This window comes from Lutjanus erythropterus, chromosome 12, assembly GCF_056507025.1.
Source record: "Lutjanus erythropterus isolate fLutEry1 chromosome 12, fLutEry1.hap2, whole genome shotgun sequence".
Classification (NCBI taxonomy): Eukaryota; Metazoa; Chordata; class Actinopteri; order Lutjaniformes; family Lutjanidae; genus Lutjanus; species Lutjanus erythropterus.
Window position 1 is genome coordinate 32,956,849 of NC_139328.1, and position 23,227 is coordinate 32,980,075.

The following is a 23,227-nucleotide window of genomic DNA, read 5'->3' on the forward strand; positions in this document are numbered from 1 at the left end:
CTACAAATGCAACTGACCCTTCATAAGTCCATAAGTGCAGAACCTCGGCCAACTCTCTCCTTTCCTGTTTCCTGTACACAGTGACATCTTAAAGGCTCAAAAATTAAAGTTCTGTTATTATCTACTCACCATCACTTCGACTTAAGTATAGTTCTTTTGTCCACAAAACACTGCTAGAGCTTCATAGGAAAACAGCTCTGCAGAATCTCCCAAACAATGGAAGTAAATGCTGACCAGTTTTGAATGGACAAAACAGGTCACCACCAAACTGGTCACAAAAATGGACTTAGCCCCAACATTCTAAGTTGACTTTTTAGCCTTTTAGCCTGAATCTTCACTGTAAATCCTTAGCTTGGAGCCACAGTCACACAACTCTGTGTGTGTGTGTTGTGACTATGTTTGAACAGCATGTCAGAGCTTTAGGAGACTTGGATTACTCCATATGAACAGTAAGGAAGGCATTTTATGTATTTTAGGGGTTGTTTTTTTCATTTGAAACCTGGTCACCATTCACTTCCAGTGTCTTGCCGACTCTGCAATGCTATTTTCCTGTGAAACTCCAGAGTTTTGTGGACTAAAAAAATAAACCTGACCTTCAAACAGCATAATGATGAATAAATGATGACTGAATTTAATTTTTCATTTAAGTTAGCTGATGTTAGCAAAATCCTAGCTAATTAATTAGCTAATCAACATCAAAAGTAACTGAGCTAATTATGTCAGATAGCTAACATTAGCAAAAAGCCAGCTGCTTAGTTAACCAATTATTAGCGAACTAGTTAAATATGATAGCTAATGTCTTCAAAATGATCAGGTCGCTTGTTAGCTTTGCTAAGATTAGCTAACTCAAGACATAATTATATGTTGTTTTTACAGTTTCCCCAGCAATGTCTTTAAACATCTTCAAAATGTGTTTTTCTTTTCAGCGTAGACAAGCTTAGCACACAGCATACCTAATTACAGCATATCAATGTACAGCAAATGAAAGGAGAATTAATAAAGTTAATAGAGGTTCCACCAGGTACCATAATATCATTTGAACGCAGAGCAAAATGGAGGGAAGTTTTATAACAACAGCAATCAATGTATATTCAATGTATGTCACTTTACCAACAGGTCTTACTAACTTTGATTTGTTGTACTAATGGTGGACTTTATAGATCTATAAATGACAAATATGATGACAGGACCAATGTTCAAATGTTGATTAAAAGATTTTTGGTTTAAATGTGTGATTGTACAATATTAGATACTTAATTAACCCCTCAGGACTGATAAATAAAATGACAGATTATGTTGAAAATCAAGCAATAATCAAGGCATATGTTGAAAGTCAAGCATGTTCCAAACCTTGAAAACGTAACTGTTAAAATTAAGCATTTACAAGACCTTCAAGACTTTGTAAGAATCTTGTAAGAAACCACGTCGTCATTATTAGTAAAACCTTTTGTACAATTACAAACCAAAACAACAAGTAACAGTTAGTTAACAGTTTCTCGTTTAATTGCAAAAGTAACACAAATTGCACTGCTTCACCCCGATCTTCACAAGTGTATTATTAGCTGCACTGAGTGACAAAAATGAAGCAACATGATGGGATTACTGTTGCACTCCAGGGGCAGGACAGTACATACTCTGCATCTGCAACCAATCTCTGAAGGTAAAAGTTTTTATGTCAGTGACAAGTCTGTTGAAGGTAAATGTCCTTTGTTGTTGTCAGTGAGTCACTTTTCACTCTGCAAAATCTGTTCTTGATGTTGTGAAGTTCTACGTAGAAACGTGGGCATAAAAAGATCCCAAGAACACAATAGGGGTGGAAATCACAATTTCCATCATGATACAGACAACTAGGGATGTTCCTGGAGAATAATTTTCCTGTTGATTAAATGCAAACTTTAATTTGGACTAGTCGACTAGTCTGACAATAAGAAAACACTCAGAAAGACACTCAGAAAATAATATTGTGAGTATTAAGAGCCATCTGAAGCTGTTACTCACAGTCTACAATCACCAAATCATATTTCAAATGCTGCTGAAATGTGTGCCACTTTGTGCCGCACAATATTAACATTGTTCACCCGAAGCTGACGTTAGCTGTCAGCCTGCTACACAGAGTGGCTAACGTTAGCAGTACTAGCAGTAGCAGCTGCTCTGCTTGCAGGTTAATGTCCATGTCTGTGCTGAATGTGGTCACATGCTCCTTCAGGAGAGTGGTGATTTATCGGTTTATTCTGTCACAGACTACATTCAACCTTATTTCAATTTCTATATCAAAGCACTGCCAAACCACGCTGGTTTTAAAAGCTGTCATCTGTCCGACTTTGCCGATAAAAACGTCTGGGGTTGCCTAGGCGATCAGGGCATATGTGCTGGGCGAGAAAGGCTGCAGCCCCGACTAGTGGTGGCCGGCTGCATAACATCTTGAGGCAACAGTTACCTGGCAAAACACATGAAGAAAATATCAATAAATAGTTTAACCAACTAGTATTTCTGGTGCCAACTAGTGAGGGTGGTGATGTTTAATCGTGTAGTCGACTAATCCTACACATTCCTACAGAAAACAATACAATATTTCCTGATATCACGAAATCTTCCACAATATGATTTTGATTTGATTCAGTTCAGGGGTCTGTGCCTCACATGAGACGATATCATACCACAATTTAAACGTTGTAGTTACAGAGGCTGCTGCCCCTTTCTTTTCTGCTTTTAGCCATAAAAAAACAACAACACATAAATAATTCTACATAACTGTAAGTGCAGTAAACTTACTTTAAATTGACTTCAATATGGATCGACACGTTCACTTTGTATTGATGGTATTGGATCATTGATCGTTGAATCAATTAATTACATGGCCTTTGTTAAATACTTGATCCTGATTGGTCCAGAATACCTGAGCTGAAACTGTCAGCTCATTTAAATCAGGGCTTAAAACATTAAAACATGTTTACTGCTATTGTTTTTGTATTTGTCTGCTGTTGCTTTTGTATTATGTTTGCTTTTTAAATGCAATTGATATGTTTTTAACTGTTTATTTAGCTTCTGTTTTTAATGATCTCAAACACGTCTGAATGATGCATATAAATAAACTTGCGTTGCCTTGGTCAGTGGCAGCATTCTGAAGTCTGTTATATCTGTATATATACTGAAATAATTTTAAAATTCATATTTAGTGTCAAATTATTTATTTCTTTTGCTACATAACCATGTAACAAGCAGGACACTGTACACTGACCAGGTCACTATTACAAAATAAAGTCATAGAAAATTAAAATTGATATTTTGTGTGATTGTGATATAATGTGTGCCAAATATTCACATATTTTTTGGTAAGTAACCATGTAATAAGCAGGATAATGTACAGTGAACAGGGACATGTCATTTGAAATCCAGATTGATGGATTGTTACATCTCCAATGCACAATGGATCCTGGTACATGTAGGGGCTGCCAGCATGGCTCTGTGTAGGGGAACTCATTTTCTTGGTCACTGTAGCACATACTGAGGAATTCATTGCTTCAAAAGACTACATTTACCATCAAATCTAAGTGCATATCCACATGAAAAGTGTTAATTTTCCTTTTAATTAATTCCCAAACTTTCAGGACTTTATCCAAACCCTGTACGTAAAAAAGAAACCATGTCAACATTAAGACAAAAAAAAAAAAAAAAAAACTTTTGTACAATTGTGGAATCAACAGTTAACAGTTAATTAACAGTTTCTCATTCTCATTTGAACACAAACTGCACTCCTCCACCTCCAGCTTCACAAGTGTACTATTATTAGCTGCACAAAGTGACACAAATGAAGCAACATGATTGGACTGCAGTTGCACCGCCGTGTCAGGTCAACACTTCCTCTGCATCTGCAACCAGCCTTTAAGGACCCTTTAATCCTAAATTAGCTACAAGTTGTTTACTAGCCAACTGGAAGGTTAATGGAAAGGTATGACTATAAATGAGATGTTGTTTGTTTTTGATGTGAATTTAAACTTTCAGGCGTATGACTGGTTGTAGTGTGGCTGTGTTGCTATTTATACATCTAAGTTGTTTTGGTGTGAGTTGCAGAATTGTAGCTGTGGAGATGTCAAGTGCTGCACCTAATGATTACTTTCTCAGTTCATTTAAACAGTGAATTAATCCTGTCACAGTCTTGTCAGTTGAAAAATCGGTCCAAACATGGGGAGCAAAAGGATGTACGTCCACGTGCTCCGTCTGTCTTTCATGTCTCACGTCTTTCCTGTAATGATTATATTCATTATTGATTACTCTGCTGATTATTTTCTTAATCAATTGATTAGTTGTTTGGTCCGTAAAATGTCAGAAAACAAAAAATGTTGATCAGTGTTTCCCAGAACCCAAGCTGGCATCCTTAAATGTCTTGTTTTGTCCCCAACCCCAAGATTTCCAGTTTACTGTGAGAGGAGTAAAGAAACCAGAAAATATTCGCATTTAAGAAGCTAAAATCAGAAAAAAAAAATAAAATAAAAAATTCTTTAAACAAAAAGACACACACAAAAACATTAATAGATTATAAAAACAGTTTCTGATTAATTGAATAGACAATACAAAAGCAATACATAAAAATAAAACTAATTCACAGACCTTGTTGGAAGCAGTTTCATGCTTTTTTTTCTTACATAAAACAGCTCACAACAAGGTCTGTGGACTATCTTGAGCAACTGGGTCATGATCTCTGGAAACAGAAGGATAAGTGCCATTTCATCCCATTATAATGGAAATAGGACTGCATAATTAATCAATATGGCTTTCTGCAATTTTCAAATCGCAAGAGGTGCAACATTTGTTAAAGGTAAAATGTGTGTCAATAAATGTAGGCTTTAAAAAACATCTTGCTGCAAAAAAAAAAAAAATCATCATCATTTTAACATGTTTTTTGATCACAATAAAAATCATGATCTAAAATTATCATTACGTCATATCGCAATTGCAATATTAGTCAGGCAGACATCTCCACAGCTCTTATCGCCAAAACTCTGCAACCCACACTGATCTGTCCCTTTAAGACTGACTGGTCACAGGCTTTACTTTACTGAAGGGAGCCAAGCAGGTTTTTCTGTGAAATGTTTCCCAAAGTTGGTTTGCGAATGCCTGGAAAAAGTCTGTTTTTAATTGGACTCTATAACAATCACAGTCATGAGTTTTTTACTGGGAGACAGAGGTCCCTGGTCACCTGACACAGCAGGTGTCACCGTCGCCTAACACCTGATCCTCAGAGTTATCCGCTGTTTGATCTCTGTAAATTAGCAGCAACACTCATTGACCAAAGCCCTGTCCATTTGCAAACATGGGATGCACTGGGCATTTGCTAACCCGAGCATATTTAATGAGTTCTTGGCGAGCTCCGTGTGCCCTAGTTAGTGCCATCCCCTTTGATGATCCCTTTAAAACTGGAGCACACACGCTGCAAATGGCCGGACACATCTTGTTTGCTTGATTGCGGAGAGTCATAAAATTGCAAAGATAAACTTTCAAAGTTGAGACACCAATCAGCGATGTTCCTGTTTTTATGGCACAGTTTATGTATCTGATGTCTTTGGCAAGCATGGGTGTGAAATATTTTTGTTTTTGCATCATTAAAGGGATTCTAATATAAAACATAATAAACATGCTTAGTGGGTGTAGGCAAAAAAATAATGTACTTACTGACTTCTGACAAAAACAAAAAAAAAATCTGAATATGAAACAGAAGCCAACTCGCTTCAGATATTCATCAACACCTCAAGTGTGGCTCTCACAGGAGGCCACATATGCCAGAATGGACTTGAATAAGTGGAGTGGGCACTGGGCCGGTTTAAGCACCACTGTGCAGCACTTCAGTCAGGGTCTAAATAGGGCTGTTATGCAGAAATTTGGTAAAATCAAATTGGATAATTAAGGCTCCAGTGTGTAAGCTCTACGGGCATTCATTGGCAGAATATGGCAGCAATGGAAGAGTAGGTCATAGGTATGTTTTCGTTACTTCAAAAAGAATCACTGGGCTTCATGCAAGAACCGCTCGTATGTACAGATTTGTTCTTAAGTGGTGCGTACGAATGATTTAGGAGAATTTGTCACATTCACCGATTTTCTCGTATTCTGAATTTCCTTTCAGACACGAACACAATTTACAAGTGGTCCAGACCTGTCCTAGAGTCATGTGCAGTCAGTCTGCTGGTATCCAAACAGGTTTTTCAGTTCATAAATGACACTTCATAATTATCCTGTTTGACTACATTTAAAATTGTAATATAATTCCTGACATGTGAAGCAGGAAGCACAGCCATATATGGCATTATTGGGGCGTTAGTTATGCTAATTTAGTCTCATGCATGGTTGAAAATTTACACAGGTTTCTTAAGTTACGAGCGTTTGTTGAATTTGACATGGCGTGTTCGTATGAGCCTTTCATACCAAAAAATTCCAAAAACTGGAGAAATTTAAGATAAGAATACGAAAACGTTCTTGCATGAGGCCCAAGGTGTTTTTTACACTGATATCCAAAGAGGGAGCCATGTTTCTACAGTAACCCAGAATGGACAAACCAAACGCAGGATCTAGATTCAGTCTTCTGCTCGCAAGTTTCGTGGCTAACGCACCGCTAGATGACACTAAATCCTATACACTGGTCTTTAAAAGTAGATGTAGACTGAGTGGAAAATGTTTCATATAAATGTTAATAATTACTTCTATACATGCTAATACCTGAACACCAGAATATCTTCCAAAACAATATACATATATAAAGGGTGGAGAGCACCAGCCACAGCAGGCTTTCTAGACCTTAACTACATGTTATGAAGGTCATGTGACATAACTCATGTAACATTACACAAGATTAATATCATAAAACAGTCGCAGTTTTAGGTTTAGTCAATAAAACTACTTATTAGGGTTAGGAAAAGATTGGGTTAAAACAACTATGTTGTGTATGTCATGTGACGGAAGTGTTTGTCTTGCATGCCATAAAAACCCACACATTTCAGTGGCATTTAAAATACAATTAAGATACTGTAGAATGTGATTAACGGCTTTGGTAGCTCTAAATATGTTGTGGAACATCAATTAATAAATTTTGCTCAAATTTAACTGCCTCCTGAGTCTTCTGGGTCGTCGACTGGTCTGAATTAAAATTTGCTTTTAATCAACAGGCAAATTAATCGCCAGGAACATCCCTAGTTGTGTTTGCAGATTTGCGTGATGAGTGACTGAACTATGGGCTTCGGTGGTCTGCGCTCGTAGAGTGCTATTCTAGTTTTAGATGCAATTTTGACATGATTCAGACAAGACACAGAGGGTAGCAGAACCCCTGGTTCCACAAAACACAATTTGAGATGATAGACCTCAGACAGAGTCTATTTTAGAGTATCTACAAGTTAGTCATACAGAAAAGTTTGTCCTGACTTTTTTTATGTATATTGAATAGCAGGAGATATTGTTATCCTGCGTAAACAGACAAATATCTCCAGATGATTACTTTCCCTGTTGTGAAAAGCCAAGGAGAAAGGTGTGACTCTACATTTCTGTTCCTTTCTTCACTGTATTTGAAGACAGACACATGCGCAGCTGTTGGCATTAATAGCTTCTTTCCCCAGTGGTAGAATCCAGATTTTCATCTGATTCACCATGACATCAAATCAAGTCTGATGAGATTGTGGAGACATTTATGGAAACATTCTAAATCGATCCCAGTTTTGTAATTCAACAGGCGAATTCGCCATCTTTCATCTCTCCTTTCAAAGTTCCCTCCCTGGACGCCTCGCTGGAATTTTAATATCTCCCTGGCAGGCCAGCGCATACCACCGGAAAGCAGCAGCGCTCCGAATCAAATCAGACCTCCAGATGATAGATGAGTGAGCCTAGTCACAGTCTATAATATATCTGGACTGCCAGCTCACTCCTGTGACAGCTGAAAAATGCCAATGAGCCAGCAGGAGCTGGCGCTTGGCCCCCGCAGTGCTTTTTTTTTTTTTTTTTTTTCTGCAGGTGCTACATTGAAATTCATTAGCGAGGTGGTTCAACATATCAGAAAGTACAAGGGGAAGAATGATGGTGGGTTTGCTGCGGGTGGTCACTGCGACCTGGCCTCAATGTGCTCTGATGCTTTGAGGGCACATTTGCTGTGCGGTCTCACATGGGAAGGCCGGGGAGGGGGGCGCTCGACCTGACATTTACCTTTGTCTTTGAGAGAGCAAAGCAAATCGGCAGCTCGACCGCAAAAAACACGGGCGCTCGGTTCGAGAGATACAGCGAGCTGAACTCCCCAGAGAGCGGCGGAAAAATGCCAGCTCAGCCCCCCGGGGCTTTGTGTGCCCACAGAGGTGCGTGTGTGTGTATGTGTGTGTCGAAAGGCTGCCTCCACAAAGCCTTACCGTCAGCGATGAGGTGCTCCGGCACATGTAGGATTACCCGGACTGAGAGGCTGCAGGAGAGGTGAGAGGAGTAAACCAGGCCGATCACGCAGCTGATGACACTGATCAGAGTCAGGGTGGTCTTATTGATGGGGCTCCGCGGGGAACCTGCTGCTGGAAACAAACGCACAGGGGAGGGAGCGGGGCGGGGTGGGAACAACAAACGACACACAGAGATACGTGAAGCAGTGACCGCTTTTCATTCCCCCCGCAGCCCCTCCATACCATAAACATACATGCACACAACCGTACAAACACATACACACACTGCCTACACAGGGAGTCATTTTACAAACAAGCCAAAAAATGGGCTTAGCGCCCATGAAAAGGACCTTTGGATCAAAAACCTCAAGCCTTTGGGAGGTTTAGACGAGGCATAGCTCAGTGGCACAGAAATAAGGTTTACCTTTGAAGGGTATTAACATCCACGCTGGGATGTGGGGGGGAAGAAAGAGACATGGGCCTAAATAAAAATGGTTCAGAGGTTGTTTTGCAACCTTCCCTCTTTCCTCCGCTCTCCCTCTCTGCCAGAGCGAGAACGCTTCCCTTATCTCTTTTACTCCAGAGTGCAACACACAAAGTGTTAAATGTGACCTCATACCCACAGGGGCATGCATACATGCACACACACATACACAAAAAAGTCACAGTGACCTTGAATAAAGCCACTCACACTTTGTTTAAAGTGATATTTTTTCACTAGCAGAATAACTCCAGATTACATTGTCACTTTTAAATTACTCTGGCAGAACTTTCTCATTCAGAGGCTGCCCAGGGCAGTTCTTTAAACAAAAGCCAAAGTAAAAAGCTGACCTATCGTATTATGTAGAAAGCTAGTTTATTTAATCAAGTCATTTAGCCCGAAACTGGATGTGGGGCGTAATTTCACCTTTTTGACATCTTTTTTTTAAAGGAGAAATATGTGAAATCCTAGTTTTCAAAAATGAGAAGTGAATTGGAGCCATAGATGGTTTAAATCCTATTAAATATATGATCTATGCTTGACGCTGTCGTTTCCCACCCGCCCCCTCCTCCCCAGACTCGACACTGAACACAAGCACAAGATGAGCCTCACATTATACTTTGAACATAACATGTGTCAATGAGTCCTACACCATAAACTGATCAGCTGTTTTTAACTGTCAGTTGTCTGTTGATGTAAAGTACAACACAACTCATATTTGATTTTGGGACAGATATCAATATTAGGGAGTGAAAAAATTTCCGATATTTATATATCAGCCAATGTTCTTTATTTATGGATGTAAAACCCAAATCCGAGGCTATGAAAACAAATAAATAAAAAATCAGACAACGTACATGACTATATCAGGCCGATAATATCATCCGACTGAAGCTAAGTCCATTATCCTGAAAACAAAATCCCACTGCTCTGAAAAAAAAACAAAAAAACAAAACACTCTGGAGTTGGAGTTCAGTGGCTGCCTGCCTTAGTGCCTGCCAAACTCCATTAATATACTGCTTAATTTAACGGTTATAAACATCACTCCTTCAAAAAGGTTATTAATGATTTCTCACGGCTCATAAACAGACACTTACTCATTCTGCAAATATTCAGCATCGTTTTTCACTCAAATAAATGTGAAAGTGGCAAATAATAACATATTTTCTGCTCAGAAATTGAAATTCAAACAACATACTGCATTGTTGTCAGATAAGCCACAATCTCTAATGACATATCATGGTCATTTTATTATTTAGTACAGTAAATATACATATTTCTCCTTTAAATTTTATTTATTTATTTTTTGGACATTTTTTTATGCATTTGGCTGTTACATAAAAACATGGCTTATTTTAATGTTATCTTTCTTGCTCTCATCACTCATCCGACTTGAAGAAATCCTTCTGTCATGCCTCATGAATCATCCTGTCCTCTGGATCTAAACAACAGAGTTACGGCAGAGCTGCAACCGCTTCATTCTATTCTTAAGCCTCGCTCTAATTAAAGGTGTTGGCTACACTTCTGGAGGCTTCGCTGTGTTTGTGACACCTGTGCACATGACGGAGGTATAATTGGCTTGGAGGCGTTGTAAAGCCTTGTAACGCCTTCTGACAGCAGCTATTATTTTGAGGGCATTGTCTCTTCATTTTTTTCTTCCTCTCTTTTTTTTTTTAGAGCCTCCCTACATCTCTCTTCCACACACCATTACTGTACATCAAAGCTGCAAGGACATGGCATGCGGACAGATAAAGCATGCTACACCACTTCACTTTGACAGCATTTGCACTGGATCCTCCTGAGAAATAATATTTGGGTGTAATATTATTTCAAAATATGGTGCTTTTCATGTGATAAGATGCAATTTATATCAAAACGTTCTGCACTTTAAAACCTTTGATCTCGTCGTCTTGTGTGATTTCAGTCAACAAGATGATATGCAGATGCATTGAGATCAGTGATACATGCTCACAACCACTGGTAACACATTCTACACACACTTATTTATATACACATCTGTATGCACAAAATCTGTGTACAGTCCTGTAGGAGTCAGAATCATGAGCACAAACACAACACTGGAGCCATCCATCTGCTCTATGCACTGTAAAGGTTACTTGTCATGCGTCGTGGCGATGGTAATACCATCAGACGGCGGGATAAACTGTCTGTAGGTGTATGAGTCCTCCTTACCCCCTGAGCCCCACGCGCTGTTGGCGTTACCATTTCTCATACCTCGACTCCGGCGGCGACTGCGGTTTGGGTCGGTGTAAAAGGCCAGCTGAGGCTCGCTGTCTGCCTCCGTCCCAGAGTCCCCGTCTGGGTTCAAGAAAGTTGAACCCGCTGTTGGATTCACACATAAAGAAATAAAAAAAAAATACACCTGCAATGAGGATATTGGAAAAAAAAAGTTCTGAACCAATAGTTGGGGACTTTGTCCTCAAGTTGGCCTCAAAGAGATGGCAGTGAAAGCCAGGAAAGACGATGAAGCCGCTGCTGGACTCAGTGTGGAAACAGATCAGAGTATGAAAGTTTTCTTCAATCAATTATTGAAATGTAGGCTAATGGACATCGAAGCCAAGCAGAAAGTTCACGGTTTCATGCATTAAAGAAAGGCTTGAAAACAACTTTTTTTTTCCATGAGTATACTGGTTTACATAGGGACAACTCTTGATTTAGCCATTGCATTTACAAATCCAAGAGTACATTGATATACAGTAAATCCTTGACTGAACTAAAAGCAGACAAGCCATGATATTCTCATAGGCCACATTTCCACCAAAAGCACCCAGAACTTTTAGTTCCAGGAACTACTTTTCAAGGAACTAAAAGGTTCACTCAGCCCGTTGTTGTCTACAGTTTCACTGCAGTCTAAGGATAGAAAAGATTAGGCAAATTAGTCTGCTGACTAAAAGCGAGAGCTGTTGTTACATGTCATTTTTGCACATACGCCTTATCATTGTGGGTCAGTGTTTCCAATTCCTGTGGCATCCTTTGCATAAACACTTAATATGGCCTGGACTTCATTATAAGTTCATTTGTTGTATGCATGTGTAACTGCATGGTGATGTGTCGAGGCACAATTGAAAAAAACAAGGTTTGTGGCTGCAGAGTTTTTAGGGCTCCATCTTCCACCTGGTGCAAAGTAGCGCACAGCACAGATGTCTTTCCTGTGTTCTGACAGACGCAGTAGTCACTTTCTCACCCATGTTGTGTAAGCAGCAATGCACCATGGGCAGGCACCCTGCTCTTTTAAAGGGAAAGGGAGATGACACTTTGATTGGTTTGACTAATGTTACGTCTAAAACACACCTATGATTATTTAAAAGACTAAATACAACCCCTTGCACCTTGCACCTTACTTTGCGCCCAGATTATGCGCTGTTTAAACAGCAAAGTGGAGATGGACGCACTCTGAAGGCCCTTGCGCAGCGTGCTTTAGATTACCTAGGGCCCTTAAAATTGTTGTACTCAACCAATCATCAGCCTTTTCCAGCAACGTAGAACCAGACCCATTCCAGTTCACGCATGCAAAAAACCACCAAAGAACCATTCTGTGCATTTCCACTGCAAATTAAATTATTCAGAAGCAAAAAGTTGAGTCAAGGTGTTCTACTGTTGATGACATCCTTGAAAACAATGGTTCCGGTCAGATTTGGTGGCAACCTGGGCTGCTCTGCTAGATTTCCCCCCAAGAAATGTTTGCTAGATTCAAGAACCATGGCTAATTTTATGGAAAAGCAACAAAAGTTCTTGTACTTTTTAGAAGTAGTACCACCCTGAGCAGGTACTTTATGGGGGATAAAGTATTGTCCCTGCAACATTATTTAGACCTTGGTTCCCTGCAGTGGAAACATAATTCTTCCAATGGTTCTTAGTTCCTGGATAAAGTTCCTGTGGTGGAAACACAGCTAGAGAAAATGAAGCCAGACAAACTTCCCACCAAATGTGGGAATGGACTCACAATGCAGCTTCTTGAATTTGGCCTGCTTTATAACTGAATGGAATTTTGCTAAAGAAGTCCTTAGGGGAACACAGTCTGAGCAAATCGTACCTCACCTTGAGCCACTTATTAGAAACCTGCAAGGTTTGCCTTGTAGCGTGAGCCTTTCACAGTTGATATTGTAAGGATACACAATGAAGGAGAACTGATGTAATGTAGAAAATCATACTGGATATGTAAGTGAAAAACTTATTCATATCAATACTCGGGGAAGGAATAAGCCATTCATTCAGAAGTGTACACATATTGTGGCACTTATGATTCAGTAATTAAAATTGCGCTTTGAAGTACAAACATTTTAAATTACACTTTTTTACTGTTGAGTAGAAGGATGGATCATATTTGAATGACTGCACAAAGTTCTAGTGTTTATCTCATTACATCCTCAATATTTTTAGACAATGCTGTACTGTAGCTCGAACAGTTTTGGATATGTTTGAGACTCTGTCTGACCAGCATTTAAGGCACCCAATTTTCAGAACTAATTTACTACTGTCAGTACATTTGCCTAATTCCAGCCCAGTATCACAGCGGTTTGTGAAAAAGTAAAAAAAAAAAATAAATAAATGTAATTTGTTTGTCTATTTATGTCAATATTTTTTAGTCAACAAGACTTTCAAAGTAATAAGGACAAACATATGTTGTATAAAGACTATGTCTGGGGTTTAGCGAAGTAGGTTTGGTGCCTAAACATAACCACATGGCATTATTTTGAAAGTATAACCAGACATTGTATATTCATTATTGGAAACTTAAATAAGGAAAATGTGTGCCCATGCACACAAATCTAATTGATGAAATTTCATGACTATTTAACAAACTTACTGTCACAGCATCGACCAACTAAAATGGTCAGCAAGTTTGGAGGAAGTTTGTATCATTTTAGCTGCTTGAGCCATCCAATTTTATGTAGCCCCTTTTTTTTGCCACAGTTAAAACTTCTCCAGGAAATAAAGCTGCACAGTTTAAAGTCAGCCTTCAAAAAAGACGGGATGGTACAAATGCATTGCCATAAATGAATTCTTAACTTAGTGTCTTGTTAGAGACTGAGAGGCCAAATAACCACCGCCTCCCCGAGCTTTTAGAACCACCTATTTTTTCTGCTAATCAATTCTGCTGTGGTACCTAATTTAAGGGGTATCATTCCTTTATCTTTGACAAAAACATGTTATAATTGAGAATTGTATTTCACACTATTCTGTGTTTTTTAGTATAATATGGAAGGTTACTGCCACCGATTTCCAACACAGCTTCAGAAATAGAAAACCAAACAGGATTCTCCTTATTAAAAGTCTTCCTTATGGTTTAATGTCGATTCATTTCCCCATTTCAGGTTCAACTGTGGGGCACTGACGTCTAAGTTGCCTGAAAAACATCCAGTTCCTTATAACAGTACTTGTTTCCTCCTCCTGTCCTGGTCAGATTGCTTTCAAGATGCTGCTTCATTGTAATTTTGAAGTCATAAAAATTTAGGACTTCTAGCTATTGGATTTAGCATAGAATATACGACAGCACCCGAGCTGATTAGAATAACAAACTCAATTTATAGACTGTACCACTAACATTGTGCTGTTGCAGATCAATAACAATGCACTGTGCATCAATAACAGTGTCCTATAATGCTGTTGCTACTTGTCCCTGGAGTTTCCATGGGAACGTGGGTCCTCCATCTCTTCATATAGAAATACATAAATGAGAATGACTAAAAGTGCAGTATTATATTTAAATAGGAGTGTTGTACAGTATGTCTGCTAAGCTCTCATGATAGCTGCATCCTCTCAGTCCAACTCAACCAAAAACTTCCACTTTGATATTTTAGGAAAATGTTTGAAACATGTTACTTCATTCTTTTACAGCACAGTTATGGTTGTCTAGTCCACCATATATGGACATATGAATATTCTCTAAATTGACTGTGTTGTTTATTTTATATTAATTTCATACTGTGCATTCAAGGTGTAGTTATAATTTTTGAAAATTGAATCAATCTTATTTAATTTATTTGAGTATACATATTTGTTAGGTCTCTCACAATAATATCAATGCGATATTTATAGAAAAAAAAAAAAGAAAGAAAGACAAACAATAAATCAATCAAACTCATCTTAAACTTCAGTTATTGTACATTAATTTCTTTTTGTTTTGGGGCAAATTAATTACACTCAAAATAGACTCTATAACCATAAATGTCACATATGTATTAGAGGTGCTGGATTATAATTATTATATGTGTGTGTACTACTAACATTATATTAATATTTTATTTTTTAGATATCAGCAGTACCAGTATATTCCAACATGCTATTATGTCTATACTGTATATCTATACAGTGTATCAGGGCTACAGCTTATTGTAATTATAATCTCATTATAGATTCAATAGTTGAATATTTTTTTATTGAATAATTGTTTAAAGGGATAGTTCACAAAAATTAAAATTTAGTCATTATCTGCTCCCCCTCATGCCGATTAAGGGTTGGATTTATTTTGTAGGTCCACAAGAAACTGCTGGAGTTACACAGGAAAACATTGCAGAGTCTCCCAAACAATGGAAGTGAATAGTGACCAATTTTCAAACGTATAAAACAACTGGAAAAAAAAACAAACATAAAATGAATCCATACTGCTCATCTTAATAATAATCCAACTCTCCTAAAACCCCAACATGCTGTTTGCACGCTGTCACACAACACACACCCAGTAAAGACAGTGTGGATGTGCACATAAACGTGGCTCCAAGCTATGAATCTACAGTGACGATTCAGGCTAAAAACATGGTGTAAGAAACATTTTTAAATAAAACTGGCATGTTGGGGCTTTAGGAGACTTGGATTGTTTGAGACGAGCAGTATGGAGGCATTTTTCTTTTCAGTTGGTCACCATTCACTTACATTGTCTGGGTGATTTTGCAGCACTGTTTTCCTGTAAAACTCCACAAGTGTTTTGTGGACAAAAAAGCTAAACCTGACCTTCAATCAGCATGAGGGTGAGTAGATAACGACTGAATTTTCATTTTAAGGTGAACTATCCCTTTAATCTATCAAACATCAGAGGATAGTGAAAACTGTGATGAGCTCTTTATTTTGCTTTTGTCTGTTTGTCAGACAGTTGAGCCCCAGCCTTCAACCTGTATTATGACAATAACCTGAAGAAGGCTTCCTATCTTTTCATTTGAGAGATTAATTTTCACATCAAATTACTGACAGACTGTTTCAGAACTACTGGGCTATGAATATTTATTTTACTATGTGTACCGACATGCACATTTATTTCAGGATAACAGAAGTTCCATCTCATCTTAAACCAATCGTGCATAAAGTTTTATGTTTTTGTTTTCCTTATAGTGACAGTTTCTATCTGTGGCAGCGGACAGCTTTGTGCTGGTGGCAGTACTGTAGCTCTGGTCTGATATCTTGTTATCAGAATATTCAGGAGTACATGGGATAAGTGACATAGAGAGGAAAAGGCAAACCCCTTCTGGTATTCCCCATGTGACCTAACTTTGGAAAAAAATAAGAATGGTAGTCTATGGCAAGAGACAAATTATTTTTTGATTCCATTTGAATTGTGTCATGAGTCACACACATGTAGTTTGTCAATGTAAAAGATAATTTTACAAGTCAAAAAAGTTGCAATTTGTGGCAGGTTTATTGTAGATTAGTTTAGTTTAGTGTGAAACTGCTTAGTGAACTACATTTCTTGTCTCACAGAATATACATCACCAATACCAACATTGTTGCCCCTCATTATGTAGGTGTTTTATTCACAGACTCCTGGTGCTTCTACCAGGCGTGAAGGGAAAGACCTGTTGCTTTATGACTACATCCCAGTAACAAAACACATTAGCTTCAGCGGCTAATGTTAGCTTTTGGAGGAAGAAAGTCATGACATAACTTATGTCGCCTCTGGGTCTTTCTAATTATGTATCTTCACAGTTTGATACTTCAACAGTTTTATGACACACTGCAGCTTTCTCATCTTGTAAAAATCTTTTAGACGGACAAACGTCACATGCCTAATACATGACACAGTTCAAACAGGATCAAAAAATATTCTGTCTCTTGATGTCGACTTCAGTTCATGTTTTTTCCAAAGTTAGGTCCCGTGGTGGTCCACTGGAAGGGCCGTGACTTTGCCTCTCTACTGCAAAAGTTAATCAATTTACAAAGTGGAGATAGAAAACCGTGAATGACAAACATACAGTGTGTGAGATGGAAAACATAAAGAATTAAAAAAAAAACAAAACAAAAAAAAAAAAAAAACTAAACACATACAATGCATATTTGACTGTGGTCTTTTGCTGGACAACATGACTCTTGTTTCTTTTTTTAAATGTTTTTCATATTGCAGTTCATGAAAAACACAACAAAACAGGCTTTCGTGAAACGTGTACTCCACAGGAGAGGAAGGCTACAGAATAAATATTCTAAACTGATGAATTTGCACAGCTTTGTCCCATTCATACAATTTAATTGTTCTGTTTTTTTTCCGCTTCAGTGACAGTAAATGTCCCTCTGTTGCTTCAAAGTAGAAATGAACATGAATCAGTAGTGAGTGAAGCCTGACTGGTCTGTCATTTAAAGGATGAGGGCTAAAGTGAATAGTAGGTATAAAACTGTTTGATAAACACGCTGCTCTTACAATACGATATGTATATAATGCATCTGAGTTTCAGCAGAGGCATTAGCTATATTTAGAGGGCATGTTTTGAAGCTTGTCTTACAAGTGTTAGCGGATTGCAAATCACAAAGTGAGGGGGGAGGGATCCATCAAAGCAGCAAAGATTTGCTGCCTCAGCGGGACGTATGTGAACTGAAAAAAACATTCATGCTAACGTTGCTCAGTGACAAGAGCTTTAAAAATCCCCAACCAAGGCGCAGTGTTTGATTAGTCTGGAGAAGATCCCTCAGAATAAAAATAAATAAATAAATAAATGAGAAAAAAAAAAAAAACGGGAATGAAAACACAGTTGGCAGTAGTGTCAATGTGACAAACTGAGGAAAAGGACTTTGTCATGACAGCAGCTTCATCAGCTTTTCATATTGTTGGTTTTAGAACAATATGCACTGAAGATATGAATGCACAGTGTAAATATTATTGGCAGCCATGACTATCTGACAGCACAGATGTTGGCGTCGCTTTACTTCACAAGTGGGAAGGCGTTTTTGATGACACCATTGTTTCAGCATTTCACACGACTGATTTAATAATAATGCAATATTCACTGCACAATTTCCCCCCAGAAATGTTTACTGGCAGGGAACAAAGTCCTCTGGAACAGTATTCAGTGTGCCATTAAAACTCTGCAGTCAAATGAAGACAAATAAAATCCCCATGCAGCGGCTTGGGAGACAGAGCTTCTTCTCCGAAAATAAAATGTGTTCCAGTAACGTCAAAATAAGAAGAAACTGTAGACTTTATGTTAAATTACCATCATGCAGGCACGGTTTCACTATATGTGACACAAAAACATCAAGGTCTGTCTTACTTCACACATTCTCCATTTGAAAAACATATTTATTTCCTCTTAAATGATGTGGATTATGTTTTTGTCACATCCTGCATTGGTTGCCATGGCACTGCCTTCCAGGCCAGCATGCTGCTCTACTATTAAAACCACTACACTACTACAAGCAATAATGTACCGCAGATGTTTTATATCATTCTGTGGCTTCCCAGTGCTATTTATGATGTGTTCAATTCCCAAGATTAAAATGTAGGTTGAAATACGTATGTTTTGGGGTCACAATTTTCCTAAGGCCTTCTAAAAAAGTGGCAAGGTGACCTGATGTAAGTTTCTGCATGATGACATTGCTACATTTAAACCCCATAGGAGGAGGGAATCAGCATCGTGAAAAAAATGTAAAAGAATGTAGATGGAGTTGCCCTTAAAAGGGACAGTTCACCCCGAAGTCAAACTCACATAGTCTCTCCTCTGGCCTGTAGCGCTATTTATCCATTTAGACTGTTGCAGAGTTTTGGAGATATCAGCTGTCTGCCTTCTCTCTGATATAATGGATATAGATGACACTCAGCTTGTGGTGCTCAAAGCTCCAAAAAGATGCATTTGAAAAATCCCAGACCCGTGTCTCTTTTAAAAAATCATGACCTGGTTATCAAGATAATCCACAGACCTTGTTGTGAGCAGTTTCTTGTAGTGACTACTTTATTTCTGCAGTAGAATCTACATGGAACTACTTTCTTAGTACATGAAACTGCTCACAACAACGTCTGTGGATTATCTTGAGTAACCAGGTCATTATTGGAAAGGGACAGTTTTCATATTTGGATGAACTATCCCTTTAAGTTAAGTAAGCTAATGTTAGCAGAAAGCTAGCTAACTAGCTAATCAGTTACTAGCTAAGTAGTTAAATATGATAAATAATGTTATCAAAATGCTAGTTAACTAGAAAGCTAACTACTGATGTAGATTAGCTTGCTTAACTTTCCCTTTAAAGTCAGTGTCCAAACTGCCAGAATTGCCATGTCTAGAGCCTTGGCACTGAAAAAAGCTAGCCTATAAATGAGTTATTAGCAGGAAATGATCTGATCTGGTTTCAGCTCCAACACAGGTAATGTAATAGCTGATCTGGGGCCAACTGCACAGATAAAGTACCCTTATCTTGTAATAAACACACTTGTAATGTGTGCATGTACATTATAAATTCTGTTTGGATAATTGTAGTGCCAGCTGAAGAGGCCAGCCACTTATTTTTAATATGACACAAAATAAAATTAAATGAGACAATTTAACAGACTACAATCCTGTCATAAAGTTATAGTCTGTACTGTAAACAGGCCTTGTGTCTGCAAAATAAAATTAAAACTCAGTATTGTTAGGACGACTGTGAACCTGGATATTCTTCCATCTTTGTAGTGCAACAAACTTCTTCTTGCGTCTGTAGAACAAGACAGTGTGCAGGGTTTTCCTGAAGGAGGTTGGCAATGTATATGGACATGTAGCCACTTCATCCTCTGCTTTTAAAATTATTATCCAGCCAGGAAACGAGAAGTGAGGGCCTTCAGAGATGCTATGCTTTTCTAAGTCTGTGTATTTATACAATGTATTGAGAGCATTTCTTTCTCAGAGAGAAGTACATCTATTAGACATTTGTTGATATGCCATTGAACGCTCTATATACTCTAGATTTTGTCCCAATTCAAGGGCCATCCACTTGAATGCAGTCTATGAAGATGCAGCTTTCAGAGGAAAGCAAGTTACTTTGCTAACCCTGTTGCTCTTTAGCAAATGAGACACTCTGGCAGTACAGAGAAGCAGTGATGAAATGCAGACTTTAAAGCAGGTGGCCCTGATTTTGGATACAGATCATGTAAGAGTGTCCTTTAGACTGAGTGGGCCCGGCGAGAGTACCGACTCAGTCGAAGGCATTAAACGAGCTAAGGAACGCTAAGGCAAAAATGTCAGAGCAACAAACGTGGATATTAAAAATCAGCCAGTATTAAGAAACTGTCGCATCCAGGGACGATCGATGACAGGAGCTCCCAAACACCATTTATAAAAAAGGGGCAGTTTTATGCAGTCTAAAGGCAAAACACAGACTGAAATTTTTCACTTCAATTAAGTAAGTGACCGAAGTCCAAATCCATGTGAGAGCATTTAGAATTATCTTTCAGCAAAACAGTCCTTGATGAAGAAAGTGCCTAACAGTGAGACTTTAAGTAAAGCTTTAAGTAAAGCCAGGATTCAGTAAACATTTGGTCTCTAGTTTGTAGTTTTTTTGGCCCTTGATTGCTGCTTATTGTCGATGTAATTCTTATTGATGATTATGATAGATTTTTCTATTAATATTTCTTTGATTAATGACTAAACTGTTTAATCAAGGACATGTGAAAACATATTAGACAATACGTTTTAACAAGCCATGGAAGATGTCTCCAGATTGCTTATGTTGTCCGACTAATAAGTAAGCAATGGAAATGTATTTATTTACTTAGGCAGCTCAGTCAGAAGAACCGAGGGTAGTCGGTACAAGTCAAGCTTACATCAAAAAGTATAGATTGGTGGCTGTAGAGGTGTCAGTCACTTTCTGGGCACTGTCATTGTGCCCTTGAGCAAGGCTCGGGGCACCTGTTTCTGGGCAGCATCCATCGCTCTACCACCTCTCCAACAAAATCGCATTTGTTCACAAGCTTGTGTGTGTAAAATAATTAACACTGGAGTGAAAAAAATTCTTCCACAGGGGACTAATAGAGAACATTCTTCTACTTCAGAAACAACAACGTAGGCCAAGACCCAGGGCCAGCATACAAGCCTGGACCAAGGCCTCTCACAGAAAACCAGGCCACTGCACAATGAAAACAAGGGCGTTTGAGTTGGAAGGCAGTAGAGATGAAAAAGATCTCCTGGAAAGAGCTGTGGGAAATGGAGACATTCAGAGCGACCTTCATCGATCAGGCCGCCTACGATGTCCTGCCGCTCTCCCCAGAATCTCAGCCAGTGATATGGAGAAGACCCCACACGCTCCCTCTGCCCTACACCAGCAACACTAAAACACATCTTAATGAGCTGTAAGACCAGCTCCTAGCACCAGAGCAGCACAACCAGGTCCTACTGCAGTCTTGCAGCAATGCTGGAAAGTAGGCGGATGAGCTTCAATACACTTCCTCCTCCTTCATACCACTGTCTGACAACAGATTTGAAGGTGAGGGGCAAGCCAGACCCACAGATCACGGCCAGATAAAGGACAACAAGGTGGGGAATGCGATTGGAAGATGGAGGCAGATCTAAGCCAGAGGCTCCCATTCCCGGCTGAGACCGCATTAACCAACCTCAGTTAATGCTTTGATCGGCCTCACTCCACCTCGCAGCAGAGGAGGCTTACAAGCGCAAGAAACACTGAGCTCGCAGCTGACGTCTAACAGTGTGGCTGGAAAGAAAAGTCACAACCAGTTGAGGTAGGCTGCAGAGGCTTCATAGGCGCATCCACATCCAAGCTGATCCGGGAGATGGGGGCTGCGAGGCAAGGTCCACTGCCAAGCAATCAAAGACCTCCCCAGAACTCCTGAAAAGAGCAGTCAGTGTCTCTGCGTGAGGTGCAAAGACTCCACCTGGGCCCCCAAGCGAGCAAATGGCATCAAGGGGATGAGCTTGGCATACAAGGACCCCCTTACATCAAAATCATCAATTAAATTAACCCATTCATTTCAGTCTCCCTAGGCCGAATCTGTGAGAAAACCTTTAAATTCTATACTTAGTGGCTTAAAGTTTTTGTTTGTGCTCAGTTCTGATAAACTGGGCAAAAACCTGCTGCTTCAACTCCAATGATCAGATGAATCCAACTAAACCAACTCTTATTTGGTGAGATATTTCATTAGAATTTTCAAGTTCACAACGACAGGAAATGAACCTTTCAAGTGGCTCTCCAAGCTCCTGAATAAAGCAGAGCTGTCAAGGACAGCTTTGAGGCTGCAAAGCTTCACAGAGGAGAGAACATAAAAGAAGTGTTGGCTACAATGTAATAGTACTACACTAGAATAACTTAAAGTGGTTCAAAGTGCAAACAGCATGTGTCTCTCTGTGATGTAGGGGAAGGAAATTATTTTAGGAGGCAGCTGAGAGAAAAAGTAGCTTACAGTTTCTAAGGTGAGCGCGAGCTGACCTATCACAAAGAGCTGTAGCTGAAATTACTCAAATAACATTTATAACACAAGATCGAAGTGGAAATAATATATTTATATTTAAAAATATCAAAAAGTGACATTTGTAAATGGATATGGAGGTTTACTACAAAGTTTGAAAATGTCCAATTAGTGTGAAGTGTTCTTTTAAATGCTTTCCAAAAGACAGGGCCATGGTATCACAGGGCCGCGAGTTACATGTAATTAAGTTGCATCCTAGGAGCAGGGGTGTGTACTATTACCTTCAGCAGTTCTAGCAGAATGGCACTTGAAATATAATGGTGTATCCCTGCCTGGCTTGCGGCAGAAAATAAAAGTGTCTCCCGAGGAATTAAAACTAAATCTCCCACAGCAGGTGTTCATCAGCCTTTGCTATTAAACAGAAGCCAAAAGGTGCCGAGCGCGACGCTGCTGTGAGAACAAGACAGGTCCCTCTAAACATTCACTGCAGGGTGTTCACCCGCAACTCGGTATGCACAGCAGGCACAAGTACCTTTTATAAACGAAAAAAGAAAAAAAAAAACTTATTACATCCAGAGCTCCACAGCTCTATAAGTTGAGCCAGAGAGAGGGTAATGACACCAGAATGAAAATCTATCCTGATAGAAAAAGTGGACACATAAACAAAGAGCTGAAGAGGACAAGGATGTCACAGGAACAGAAACAACAACAGAACTGATTAGTGTTGGAGTACTCTGAATCAACCAC

General features: G+C 39.0%; 1 protein-coding gene across 1 annotated transcript in view; it reads right to left on the bottom strand.

Moving 5' to 3' along the window:
• Nucleotides 1-23,227, bottom strand: part of LOC146318276 (astrotactin-1-like) — a 425,337-nt gene that overhangs the window by 232,320 nt on the left and 169,790 nt on the right. The window contains exons 6-7 of the mRNA XM_084732515.1: nucleotides 11,071-11,220; nucleotides 8,376-8,525 (exon numbers count right to left, since the gene is read on the bottom strand). Of these exons, the coding sequence (XP_084588641.1) occupies nucleotides 8,376-8,525; nucleotides 11,071-11,220 (300 nt within the window). The remainder of the gene's footprint in view (nucleotides 1-8,375; nucleotides 8,526-11,070; nucleotides 11,221-23,227) is intronic.